Below are 14,655 nucleotides of genomic sequence, written 5' to 3'. Positions count from 1 at the left end.
TTCACTGGAAGCACATGATTTTACATTGCTGACAGAATGCTAAGTTTCTCCCTAGCACTGGTGAGCTAACACAATGTGCTGAGGCCTGCTATGCCAACCAGTATGTGGAAAGAACACAATCTGAATCTTTAATTCCTGGCAGTTCTGATTTTTTACCTGGTGAATGAGAACACAGGTTATAGGCCTACTCTTAAGTACTATCATGCCACCTTCTTTTCTTTTCTTTTCTTTTCTTTTCTTTTCTTTTCTTTTCTTTTCTTTTCTTTTCTTTTCTTTCTTTCTTTCTTTCTTTCTTTCTTTCTTTCTTTCTTTCTTTCTTTCTTTCTTTTCTTTCTTTCTTTCTTTCTTTCTATCTAACTGGGAGTATATGTGTGTGTGAAATAAAAGCAACATATATTGGATAAACTTATAGATAACATGCATAAGAGTCACCGCTGTTTTACCATTAGAGGATGTCCCAAAAAGATGATAAAATTTTGTGATCCTGTTCCCATTCTGTATATAGGATTTTTTAAATTTAATAAAAAATTTATTTTATTACTACTTATTTCACTAAATTTAAAAATATCAGACAAAAACTAGTACAGCCTGAACCACAGTGAAGTTTTTCATTATGTGTCATGCTCACATTTCATGTACTCTGGGGTTCCATCCTCAAGGATGAGTCTTCAGTGCATGCCCACACTTGCTCCATTTTCTATTTCAAAAAGCATCATCAGTACCCAATTACTTTGTTGTGATATAACTTACCATCGAACATTGGGATTCTGAGAAATTATATCTCTTTCCAAAGCCTCTACTAAGTCTTTGTCATATCCAGTACTATCAAATTTATTTGTCTCTGGTTCTGTAACTGCAGCAGGTGATTTGTTCTACATAAATAGAGAAAAAGGAAAAAACAAGAGCTTTTGATTGACTTAAAAGTTACATTTTGTTTATGTGAATCAAAAACAAAGATTGAACTCAAGTGACATTTTTTCAAAAGCTAATGTAATAGTACAAGTAATAAGGAAAGAATCAAAGACTCTAAGTCGTCCTTCTACATCAACCTCAGAGTTTCATACTCAGTTTTTATTTTTACATAAAAAGTATGGCAATAGTGTTAAAGAAAATAAAAATATTATGCATATGAACTGACAAGAATAAAAAAATTGATTCTGAGATACACTGTGGTTACTAGCGAAAATCAGAAGAGACACCTCAGTCCTTAGATGGATTCCCTCCCAGTTTCTGTGATGACAGCCATTTGGGCTGCAGTTCTCAAGCTGTGCACTAAAGTAACCCACAGCACGATGGCAAACTCACAGGGCACTGCAGGATATTTTTAGTTTTTGAGGGAAACACAGTAACATCTGTTTGAACACTGGGTGAACTTTCAGCTCGAGGTAGTTCAGTTTTTACGTTAAGATTGTTGCGATCTTTTTCTTTTTTTTTTAACTTTTTTTAATTGAGTTATAGTCATTTTACAATGTTGTATCAAATTTCAGTGTAGAGCACAATTTTTCAGTTATACATGAACATACATACATTCACTGTCACATTTTTTTTCGCTGTGAGCTACCACAGGATCTTGTATGTATTTCCCTGTGCTATACAGTATAATCTTGTTTATCTAGTCTACATTTTGAAATCCCAGTCTGTCCCTTCCTACCCCCTGCCCCCATGTTAAGATTGTCACAATCTTTTCAATTGTCACAATTTCTTTCAATGATGCCATATTTTTGTGAAGCTGGGTTTTTGGCAATTGCGGTGAGAGAAGATACAGTGGGGAAAATCAGTATGGAAGAAGAATGAGAGTGGAATGCCTGCCTCCAAAGTCTGAGAAAGTGTGCAGTGTCCAACACGTGTTGTTAAGACATAAACAGTTATTTGAACCTAACTTCATAAATGGATAGGTTTCTTTTTGTCCTAGAGCTGCTGTAAAAAAATTACTGAGACACTCATGAATCTAATGAGTCAAGAAAATATAAGAAACTTTGCATCAGTGTAAATGATTATTTATTTAGTCTTAGGTACTAGGACTGGTAAACCATCTTCATTAACATTTTTTTTTGCCCATAACATGACAATTTCTTTGTCACTGGTGTGGTCTAAAGTTGTAGTTAAGTCAGTCTAGACGCAGCCAATATTTATGATATTTAGTCTCACACCGGATGACCAAAGAAGCACTCGTCTCACAATTTACATATTCAATATCCAATAGTGACATAAAAATTCAAGGAAGGTATTGTGTAACATTTAAAAGAGGAGGTTATCTCTTATTTATGAAGTTAATCATTCAGAGATATTTATCAAGAACCTATTTTGTGCTAGCAGCCGTGGGGGACAGAAAGAAGACACTGTCCCTGACTACGGAGAACTTACACTGTAAGCCCAGGGAGGCACAAACAGAAGGCACTTTCTAGTTCTCTTTCTTTTCTCCTAGAACACAGTGCTGGGGGAATGTCTGCAGACACAGCAAAACAAATTTAAGCTAGGCAGAAAAGAGAAACAGTTCTATAGTAGGTCTGCCAAGGGGAGCTGGAATGGAATTTCAAATCTTAATATTTTTAAATAGGATTTTTATTTATTTATTTATTTATTTATTCTTAATTTCATAAAAGATTGCTTTTTTTAATTGAAGTATAGTTAGTTTAAACGTTGTGTTGGTTTCTGATGTATAGTGATGTGATTGTTTCTGATGTACAGCACAGTGATTCAGTCATATATATATGACATATATACACATCAGATTTTATTTAATAAGTTGAACTAGTACAACTTCCTTTAGGCACACACAGATTCAATAGGTGAAACTACTAACAACTACCAGGAGAGGAAAGAAAGCAACAGAGAGATGAAAAAGAAGGCAGACTCCTTTTTAGTGCTCAACATAAACTTGAAGATGGGCCAGCTGATCAGGAGATGACTATCTGGGTTTAAACTCAGTTATTTTAAAGGCTGGCAAAGTAAGAAACACAAAATCCAACTTCACTGTCTCAAAAGAGTTAATTAAAAATGACAGCAGGGCTTTCTCTCACAGGAAGATGGAGCAGCCGCGCTCGTCACTGCTCCCTCTGCTAAGGAGAACCAAGACCCTTGGGCATCATACATTATGACAAGATAAGACTTTGAAAGGTACAGGGAACAAGGCAGACCAGAAAGGGAAGTTGGATGGAAGTTGGTGGTGACTTCTCTGGGTTTTCTTTTTCTTTCATATATCCAGACTTGAGGCTGAAGAAGCCAACAACCCAGAAACCACAACATGGGCAAACAAAGAAAGCCCCAACCAAAGCTTGCTTTCTCTAGCCATAAGACCAAGAAGGGGACAGGCTGGCAAACGACATTCTACTCCAGTAAAGCACCACAGAAAAGGCTGTGGCCCAGCCCTAATCAGGCCAGCAAAGGCCAAGTGGGGAGTCTAGATTTCCACACTTGGGAGGCTGTTATGAGGCATCCAAAACCCCCATCAGGGTGGTATCAGAGGCCAAGTAGGGAGCTGGAATTTTCATCCCTGCCAACCAGTAACAAGATCCCCACTCAGTCAGTGGAGACCACAGAGGGAACCTTCCACCCCACCTAGCAGTCACGAGGCACTGAGACTATGTCAGAGGAAGACTAGCAGAGAGACAGTATAAGGCCCCGACCACTTGCCACAGTCTCACTAGAGTTTACACGGAGAGCCTTTACCACAGCTCAGTGGCAGTAAGAAGACATCTCCCACTATTCAGGTGTCAACAGAGGCTGGGGAAGAGAAAGCCTGGGTTTCTACCTTTACCTCGCAAGGATGGCTCCTCTTCCCCCTAACCTTCCCTGCCCGAGCAGTGTCAGCTAAAAGAGTAGGTTTAAATTTAGATCTAGAGTACCATAACACAATACGAAAATGTCCAGGTTTCAACAAAAAAGTCACTTGTCATACCAAGAACCACAATCTCAAATTGAAACTTAAAAAAGCAATCAACAGATGACAAAACTCAGATGACAGGTACTAGGATTTTCTGACAGATTTAAAAGCCACTGTTTGTTTCAACATGTTTGAAACAAACTAAAAAATAGAAAATCTCAGAAAGAATTAGAAAACAACAAATTAACCCATTTCAATACACATTATAACTAAATTTCTGAAAACTAAAGACAAAAAAAAAAAAAAGGATGTATCTAGAGAAACAATACCTGCCTAAAGGGGAAAACGATTTATATAAAACAGATTTCTCCTGAAAACCAAGAACCCCAGAAGGAAGAGGCAGAAAATTTTTAAAGAGCTATAAGAAAAGAATTGCCAATCCAGAATCCTCTACCCAGCAAAAATATGCTTCGGAAATGAAAGAGAAATAAAAACATATGTAGATGAAGGAAAAGTGAATTTTGTCACCAGGAAAGAACAACCCAAAAGAAAGATTAAAAGAAGTTCTCTTAACAGAAAAGACACAATAGTTAAGAAGGAATCTTGAAACATCAGGGAGGAGGAATGAACACAGTAAGCAAAATATGGGTAAATACAAAAGGCTTTTTCCTCTTGGGTTTTCTAAGTTACGTTTGACAGTTGAAGCAAAAATTGTAACACAGATGGTGCTCTAAATGAATGTAGAGAAAATACTTGAAACAATTACAAATGGGGAAGGATAAAGAGATATAGAGAGATTCCTGTACTTCACTCAAACTGGCAACATGACAATACCAGTACCACTACAAATTCCATATATATAAAATCTAGAGCAACCACTGAAAAAGCTAATACAGACATATCATCTGCAAATATATCCCTCATTTAGTAGGTGGCCTTTTCATTTTGTTGATAGTTTCCTTTGCTGTGCAAAAGCTTTTCAGTTTGATGTAGTCCTATTTATTTTTGTCTCCCCTACCAAAAAATACTGCTAAGACCAGTGCCAAAGAAAGTACTACCTATGTTTTCTTCTAGGAGTTTTACGGTTTCAGGTCTTACTTTTTAAGTCTTTAATCCATTTTGACTTTATTTCCATATTTGGTGTTAGCGAGTAGTCTAGTTTGATTCTTTTGCATGGCACTGTCCAGTTTTTCCAGCACCATTTATTGAAGAGGCTGTCTTTTCTCCATTGTATGTTCTTGCCTCCTTTGTCATCAATTAATTGACCATATAAGTAAGCGTTGATTTCTAGGCTCTCTATTCCATTGATCTATGTGTCTGTTTTTGTGCCAGTACCACACTGTTTTGATGACTGTAGCTTTGTAGTATAGTTTGAAATTAGGACCCATGATACCTCTAGCTTTGTTCCTTTTTCTCAAGGTTTTTTGGCTATTCGGGGTCTTTTATGTTTCCATATAAATTTTAAAATTGTTTACTCTAGTTTTGTGAAAAATGTCATTGGTATTTTAATAGGAATTGCATTGAGTTTGTAGATTGTCTTAGATAGTATGGTCATTTTAGCAATATTAATTCTTCTAACCCATGAGCACGTATATCTTTCCATCTGTGTTGTCTTCAATTTCTTTCGTAAGTGTCTTTTATCTTACCATATCTTACCTTAGCTCATTTTCTGAGTACAGAACTTTTACCTCCTAAGATAGACTTATCCCTAAGGATTTTTCTCTTTTTGATGCAACAGTAAATGAGATTGTTCTGTGCTCGTTTCCTTTTCTCTAGTCATTGTACAGCTACTATTTAGAAGAATAGTAGCTCAACATAGAAAGACTGTCAGAATGCATTGTTTATTGAACAGAACAGGCTACTTTATAATTCTAGTTATTGCTAAAAAAAATCATGCATATAGAAAAGAATTAGAAGCATATTCATGACATTAACAAAACACTGAGTGGATAAGAATGTGAGTCTGAATTTTCTTTTATTTGTTCTATTTTCTAATGAGAATGTAATAAAAGATTTTAAGTTGGAAAAAAATCTATTCATCCTTTATGACTTAATGGTTTTATCTCTTCCATAAAGCTTTCTGAGTACCACATTCCCCTTGCAAGAATTCTGCTATGTTTAGTCACTAGCTGCCATCACTGTTTAGCATCTAATTGTTCTATAATTGTTTGAAATATATTAGTCTGGTCTCCCCAGATATAAGTTTCTCAACACTGGGCATATATTTTCAACAAAGACACAGTGGCTGATTCAGTTAGAAAAAAGCTATTCTATACATCTGTTCTTTGCTAGTCAACTCTTGAGGATTTCAGCAAGTAAGCAATGTCTATACTCAGCAAAGACACAGATAAGACCTCCTTTTATTGTAGCCAATTTTATGTTTATTTACTATACTCTCTCCCCTTACCCTGTTCCTGAAACAATGCAGAACCAAAGGTTGGTGGAAACACTGTATGTTTTAAACTGAAGGCTAAAATACTTTCACTGATAAATAAGAACTTATTTTTTTTTAAGTGAGCCTCCTTTTGGGCAATTTGTTTTTATCCTACTTTTAATGTTTCTACTTTTGGATTTAGATAAATTAAAGGGTATTTTGAGTGCAGTCATCAACTTCTAAAATATTTCATTAAAAAAATTTTTAATGCAATGGTAAAACTGTTTAAGCTAACAGCAAATACAGTAAAAATCTCAGTTACCTGGAATGTCTTGGAAAGAATAACTAATAGTTACTGATTATGTACTAGGTACCGAAAAATGTTATCTCATTTATCCGACAAAACCCCTATGAGACAGGTGTTAAAAATAACTATACACGAGGAAACAAAATTTAGAAAGACCAAATAGTTTATGGTAATACAGCCAGAAACAGCAGGGCTGCTGGTTAAATACAGGTCTACCTAATTCCAAAGCCCATACTCTTAACCATCATGCTATATTTGTGAAAAGCTTTATATTTGCCTGCTTTAACAAGCAAATCATATTAATTCAGTTTAATTTATCTTGGACAACTGATTTGCTGATTATAGTACCTCAGATTCTACACATCATTTCTCAGGGTATAAAACTATAGATATAAAATTTAAAAGGTATAGGATATTGAGCTCTACAAACCACAGATGGTTATAAGGCTTACAACCCAAACCCTAGATGACAGGCCAGAGCAACCTTGTTACTGATAATACTGCATGAAGTCAGATGCATCAGCCACCTTTACCATATTCTTCCTTGTTTCAGGAACTAAAACAGAACTGCTGTTGCTGAAAGTACAGAAATATAGGACTACAGAACTATGGGGAGAGGGGCCCAAAGGAACTGACTGTCCAGATGTACAAGGAAGAGGAGAAATTAAGATGATGACACAAAATCAAGAGCTAAATGCACATCTGTATCTTCAACAACAAGGAAGGTTGTGTTTAAAGGTGTGGCCTGGCTGGTTACTGGATGAGGTTCTTAAGCAGAATTACAAAGCTAGACTGCAAATTTAGGAAAAAGAACTTGAAGTAGGGGCTGATGTGATGTTTTGAAAAGGAATGGATGGGCAGCATTGGAGCTTTACATTTGTTATAACCCAGTTTCTACTTTGCCCAAGTGGTACGGAGGGGTCCTTTTGGTACAACAAAACAAAAGTTAGCCTGTACTTTACCATTTCATAGACTAGCTATGTGGCAGGGGCAAGGGACTGGGAAAGGCAGAAGTGGAGGGGACAGAAACTAAGTTCTTAAATTCCTATATGCTTCCTACAACAAGAGAGTATGTAAGCCCTCAAATAATATTAATTGGCACTGAAATCTTGGTTACAAATACCATTCCTCACTAATAGGAAGCAGGGTTCCCTGGAGAAATGGGAGAAATACAAGAAGAGCCTGGAACATCCTATTGTGCCAGAAAATGAGGAAATGCTCAGGGAATGGTGAGTACATGTCAAAAAGACTCAGCTTCAAAGGTCTCCCACTCCTCAGGTCTTGAACAATTTAAGCATCAGAAAGATAGTAACATTATAATTCATGGACTAAAATAAGAATCCATGAGTCCATACTGATAAAGTTAAATAAAGGGGAAGACATAGAGCTTTTATTATAGTTCAATGTCAATTCATGTTGAAGCAATAATGGCATCAGAAAATGGTTTTTTGATTGTCAAAGGAATAACTGGTCAGGCAACAATCACTGGATGCTAAAACAAGCACGTGAAATTTGGATGAGAAATAGGATATTTATACAATCTTAAAGTATCTCCCCACAAATTAATATAAAAGGATAAGAGTAACTTTATAGTGGAGAGACTCAGCAGACACCACCCTATCAAGAGATCCAATTTGTCACAAGTAATAGAACAAATAAATCACAAGTAATAGAAAAAATAAACCTCCTGTGCTTCCTTATATGATACACTGAGAAGAACAAAACTTCACTTTAGCGGTATTCCTGCCCAAAAGTCACAACCTTAATCTAATCATGAGGAAACACCCAGGCAAACCCAAATCGAGGAACATTCTACAAAATAACTCAAACACCAAGCCAGAAAAGATAAAGGCCAAGGAAATGTTTACATTGAAAGAAATATCACAACCAAATGCAATGTATGCTTCTATATTGGATCCCGGCATGATTATGGTGGGGAGAAAACTATAAATGACATTATTGGGATATCTGGTAAAATTTTATGAAGGTCTATGGATTAGATAACAGTACTGTGTCAATGTAAAATTTATGACTTTGATCACTGTATTGTGCTTATGTGAAAGAATGTCCTAGTACTTAGGAAATCAATTCTAAAATTTAAGGGTCAAAGGGCATGACATCTACAACCTACTCTCAATGCTTTAGGAAAAAGTACATACAGAGAGTAAATGATAAAGCATAAGGATAAAATATTAATAATTGGTAAAACTGGGTAAAGAATATATGAGAGTTCTTTATATCATTCTTACAACTTGTTTGCAAGTCTGACATTATATCAAGATACAAAGTTATAAAAAAAAATTTGTTGAACAGTGAGTGGGAAAAATTCTAGCCCAGGTCGAGTATGACTACGGTTTTATTATAATAGCAGATTTAATGATTAAAAATTATTAAAATTTGTACAGTCTTCATTTTTAAGGTTAATAAATAACTTTTTCATTTACGAAAATCAGTAACATTTACCTTATCCTCTCTTCCTTTATTCTGTTCTTTCTTTTCCCGACAACGGACAGCTTTCCCTTTGTCATTGTGAAGACCGTGTGCGGATGGACGGTGAACTCTGACAGTTGTACTTGGACGGTTACCTTGTGGTTTAGGGTCACTGTACTGAGGAGACTGGCGTTTTCTAGGTCCTGGTGAGGGTCTAATCAAACACAAGATCATGAAAATCATGATCAACTCTTGGAGTGGTCCAAATATAGATGAACACATACAGGATGTAAGTTAGAGTCAATGAATTAAAGAAGCAAAGGCAATAACTAAATACAAGACAGTGAATAAACTTGAGGTCACTGAAATCTAGGATTTTACATTTAAGTTGGACACAATATAGTTACATGGTAGAAACAATGAAAGATAAATGATCATCATCTCTTTTGAAAGGAAATATCTGTTGCATATCAAGGATAAATTAGTCTGATTCTTAAAAACTGAAAAGAGACCGATAATCAGAGAAGAATTTTATCAAAAGAGCAAGAACCAAAGCACAGGTGTAGAACTCATTTATCTACTGACACATGCACACTTTGGTACCAATTTATTGAGTGTATCATAGTTTTCACGTTTTAATTAATAAAATGTAACCATCTTCCTATGAAAAAAAAACTGATGTAAGCACTGGCTCTGGCCACCTCTAAGAACTCACGCATGGTGCTTTACCTTTACACAGATCACCTCATTTCATCTTCATTTCTGTGGCAGGATTTAGACCTCTCAAATATTTACTAGGCCCCTACTATGCTCCCAGACTTGGTTAGGGCAAGTAAAATGAGTAATAAAAAATGTAGGGGAGTCCTACCCTCAAATACCTCAAGTACAGTTAAGAAAGAAGGTACATAAAACTAGGCAAGTATACTAGAAAGTGTGAAAGAATGCAATGGCAATGGGAATGACTCCTTGAAGACAGAAAATAAGTTGGGCCTGGAATCATGTTAACCTTGTTAACCTAAACAAGACAGTACAATTGCAGACAAGAAAACCAGTGAAGAAAAGCAAAGAAAGCAAGATGAGCTTAATCTATGCAGAAGTTATAAAGACACTAACTATAAAGACAATGGTGAACATTAAGAGATGATACTGAAAAGGTAAGTGGTTCAGTGAGCAGATCTAAACACTGCCAGTTCAACAACAGGCCTGGTCTTTAGCTGACTGTCATTGAAAAGGTTTTAGAAAAATCAGTCTAATACTTAAATATACTGATGAAGGAAAAACAAAAAGCAGAGAGATGTTATCAAGGCATGAGATGAGGGCCTAGCTTAAGGAGTAAAGATGAAAGTCTAAGAGACATGCTATTGAAAAAGACACTCCTAGATGTGAAAGGTTGCGAATGAGAATTTGGGAGAATGGTAAAGCCAAAACAATAAATATGTGAAAGGACTGATGAGGGTTCAATTTTGGATTCAGAAACTTGGAGAGCCAAGGAGAGATACTGCTTTAAAATATATATTTATTTTTCCCCTTACTAGAAAAATAATATAAAATAAATACTGAAATATAACAAAGTTTAATTTTAAAAAGTCACCTGTAACCCCACGACCTAGAGTTTTCCACTTACCATATTATATTCTTAGAATAGACTTCCATTTAAACAAAATTGGAATCATTATAGACACATACACTCACATTTTTCTCTGCTCATTATATCATGAAACATTTCCTGTATCCTTTCCTCTATCATCACCTTGTAAATGACTTTTAATGGCTAGATGGCAATCACATAAAATGTGCCACACTTTATCCACTTCTTACTGCGATTCATTCATCTAAAAAATAATTTACTAAACTATTATTATTGACAGGCACTACTCTGCATTTGAAATAAAAACTTTTTAAAAACTTTAATAGAAGTCTTTACTCTCATAGGGTTACATACAAGTGTGTATGGGAGGGAGTGGGCATTTCAATGAAGAAATTAACAGTACATCAGACGATGCTAAGTGCTAAGGAAACAAAGAAGGTGAGGGGCTATGGGATGATACAGGTAGGGTGATCAGAGATGGCCCTTCTGAGGTGATATTTAAGTAGAGACCTGAAAGAAATGAGAAACAAGCCATCAGACGTCTGAATTGAAGGAAAGGCATGTGCAGAGAACGGAAACATTTGTGTCTGACTTGTTCAAGACGGCTGAGGGAGAGAACTCTAAGAACTTAGGTCACAGAGGCAGTGGGGAACCAGATCTCATAAGGTGGCATTGAGAGACATGTGGAAAACTTTGGGTTTTATTAAGTGAGGATGATAAGATATTTAACGGACATCAGCTGACTTTTAAAAGACATTTAAAAAAAATCATACCTAAAGCTTTTAAGCTATTCCTAAATTTTCCTCTAAAAGGCTTCAATGAACCTCCTTGAACAAACATTTTTGTGCACAGCCCTAGAAGAGAATACTGGATCAGTGGAATCTGTTCTTTAGGTAGGACTAAAATTTCAGTGATGTCAAGGTTAGAATCACCAACAGAGTGGAAAGAATAAGCTCTCTTAAGCATAAGCACAAATGAAGACCAACAGAAAAATAAAGAATTTTGAGGGATATCCAGTTGAGGGAGCAAGTACAATAAATTACAGGAAGAAACAGAAAGATGCAGCAAATAAAGTCAAAGAGGAGAACTTTGTAGTAGTAGTTCAGGGCATTGAAAATCAGAGACAAAAAAATACCGAAGAAAGCCAGAAGCAATACTAAGGGACACTAGGGCTCATCATCAAAGACTTTTCAGGATGAAGAGGCTCATTTAATTCAACTTTCCACTACCCCTAAGAGAGAATATTTCTGCCTCTGCTTGTTAAGACTGTGGCAACCAAATAGTTCATTAAATTTCAAATTAGCTGAATTTTCACTGAGAACATCTATTCATTGGGAAGTTCTTACCAATAACTGAGAAAGGAATTACAGGGCTGTTATAGATGGAATATTTGTGTTCCCTCCAAAATTCATTATGTTGAACTCCTAAACCACAATGTGATCATTTGGAAAAAGGAAGTAATTAAAGTTAAAGTCATAAGGGTGGGGCCCTGATCTAAGGATTAGTATCCTCATAAGGGATACCAGAGAGCTTGCTGTTCCCTCTGCTATGTGAGGACACAGAGAGAAGGTCATCTGCTTAGGAAGAGTCCTCACCAGGAATCAAGCTGACTGGCACCTTGATCTTGGACTTTCTAGCCTTCAGAACTGTGAGAAATAATTTTTTGTTGTTTAAGTCACCCAGTCTGTGGTATTTTGTTACGGCAGCCAAAGGAGACTAATATATGGGCAAATAATGACTCCAGAAGAAGGAAAAAAAAAAAAAGAAAGAAAGTAATTAGGAGTAAAGCATATTCATAGAAAAGAAACACACAATTAGACTCATCTATTATTAGCTCTACCTCTGAAATTAATAAAAAAGTAATCATAAATGTGGGAAAATACCCACTTTATTTATAATAACAAAGGGGAAAATGACCAATAAGAGCATGGTTATGCAGGTTATATCCTATCAAAAGAGTAGCAAATAAGCCTTTAAAAGCAGCAGAGAGTAAGGTCTGAGATGGCTTATAAATTATCAATGTTTACAATATGAAGAGCAAATTACTTATCCTATCTAAGCTTAAGTTTCCTCAACAGAAACTGGGGCTACAAATTTAGTACCTACCTTCTAACACCGTTTTGAGGATTAAACAGTATATGTAAAGCAATTAACACAGTACTCAGCACACAGTAAGTATATGATTATTATTGCCTACTATTAGGATTTTTTTGAAAAAAACGGGTACAAAGTTCTATATATGTATAGAGCACAGCTGCAAGCATGAAAAGAAACAATGCATAAAACACCAGAAGTTGTACTAGGAGGACTATGTGATGTCCCTTACTACTTTTATGCATTTTCCTGTTTTTCCTTTAATTAGCCTATTGCTATGCTTTTTTTTCTTTAGTGATTTAGTGAATTCTAAAATAAAACAGGAAATATACAAAAAAGTACTTATAAGTAAGGGTAAAATTTAGTAAATATTTGTAAACTATCAGAGTAAATAACAACATTAGTATTTTTACCTGGAGCTTAAGAAAATTACAGTGGTTATGAAACAATCAATACTCACTAGCTGATGCTAAACTGGAGGGGGAACAATTTGGTATGGTACTTCTCAAAGTGTGATCCATGGACCACCTGTATCAGGATCACCTGCAGATTCCTAGGCTTCATCTGCTATCATACTTCTCTGGGAGTGAAACCCCAGAACCCACATTCTTAATGAGTGCCCCAAGAGATCTTTATGTACGTCAGAGTTTGAGAATCACTGGCATGGCAGAGTGTGCCAGCTCTGTAATCAAATATATCTGGGTTCAAATCCTAGCTCCACTAGTTATTAGCTTGGTGATAATCGGAAAAAGTTACCTAACCTTATTGTATCTCAGCTATCTTATCTGAAATACAGGGAAAATATGACTTCTTTGGACAGCTTATTGTGAGACATAAATAAAATGTATAGTCTATTTTAGTGCTCAGAACCCTGTAAACACTCAATATCTAGCACCTATCATAAAATACAATCAAGAATTAAGTTATGATGATAGACTCAAACACCTGAAAAACACCTGAGCGATGTGTTAATGCAAGGTTCTCAAAGTGGTTAAGGGTCAAAGAACCTGAAAGTCAGTGTTCTTTGCAGAATATAAATACATCTATTTATACTACACACACACACACATATTTAAACCCACAATACAAACTAGGAAATCTAGTATGTAAGTAAAAAAGATAAATGACATCCATTTACACATTTGTCAGTTAAAAAATATGCAATGAAACTAAGCATTATAAGCTGTTTAGGACATTTCAGTAAATATTAACTTTCACTAATTGTTCATTTGCTGGCACCAGGAAGGGGGGGGGGGATGTTGGAGAAAAACCTATAACTGAGAGGGGACATTTTATCTTTCCTTTTCTTCTGTGATCTGAAAAACCTATTTTTCAACTTTAGCAGCAGTACAGAGCTTGATAAATAGCAGTATTCTGCGATAGCTTGTTTGAGAACCACTGTTTTGGTATAATTCTCTCACTTTACACAATAAAAATCTGAGGCCAAGAAAGGTTACATGCCTTTCCAAAGCTACAGATAGTGGCAAAGATAGAACTAGAGTCCAGAAATTTCCATCTCCAGCCCCATGTTCCTTCCATAACAATGACTCCACTACTTTAAGCTCATTCACAAAAGCATAGTTTTGGTTTATTTCCATCTGAAATTAATTTACTGAAATGAGTCATACAGTTACATGATATACAATTTAAGAGTTAGGAAAGGTATTCAGTAAAAAACCTCCTCCCATTCCTGTCTCTCAGTCCCCTAGTTCTCCTCCTAGATAACCCAATGCTGTCAGTCTTCTGCGCTACTTTGTTTCTTAAAGGGTCTCTACTTACCTTCGTTCAACAGGTACGGGCAAGGACCAGACTTCTCCCTCAGACGCTGGAAGCTCATGCTGTGCAGCTTTTAACGGAGTGCTGTCTAGTTTAAAGCTCTCTAGTGTTTTCATGATATCCTTAACATGTTTAGCTTCTACATTTATTTCCTGCCAAACCTGGTTTCAAAAGAGAATATGGTTCTTTAAATTCCTATAACTAATACATTGCCAAGATTAGATTAAGGCCATTTATTAAAGATGTTAGAAGCCTCCATTTTG

The 14,655-nt window shown here is 35.8% G+C and overlaps 1 protein-coding gene across 1 annotated transcript in view; it reads right to left on the bottom strand.

The window, feature by feature from the left end:
- Positions 1 to 14,655, bottom strand: part of KATNA1 (katanin catalytic subunit A1) — a 30,235-nt gene that overhangs the window by 8,424 nt on the left and 7,156 nt on the right. Inside the window, exons 3-5 of the mRNA XM_010993989.3 lie at positions 14,396 to 14,553; positions 8,968 to 9,148; positions 751 to 872 (exon numbers count right to left, since the gene is read on the bottom strand). Of these exons, the coding sequence (XP_010992291.1) occupies positions 751 to 872; positions 8,968 to 9,148; positions 14,396 to 14,553 (461 nt within the window). The remainder of the gene's footprint in view (positions 1 to 750; positions 873 to 8,967; positions 9,149 to 14,395; positions 14,554 to 14,655) is intronic.

This window comes from Camelus dromedarius, chromosome 6, assembly GCF_036321535.1.
Source record: "Camelus dromedarius isolate mCamDro1 chromosome 6, mCamDro1.pat, whole genome shotgun sequence".
Classification (NCBI taxonomy): Eukaryota; Metazoa; Chordata; class Mammalia; order Artiodactyla; family Camelidae; genus Camelus; species Camelus dromedarius.
The sequence above is the reverse complement of the archived record's forward strand: the minus strand, read 5'-3'. Positions and strand labels throughout refer to the sequence as shown.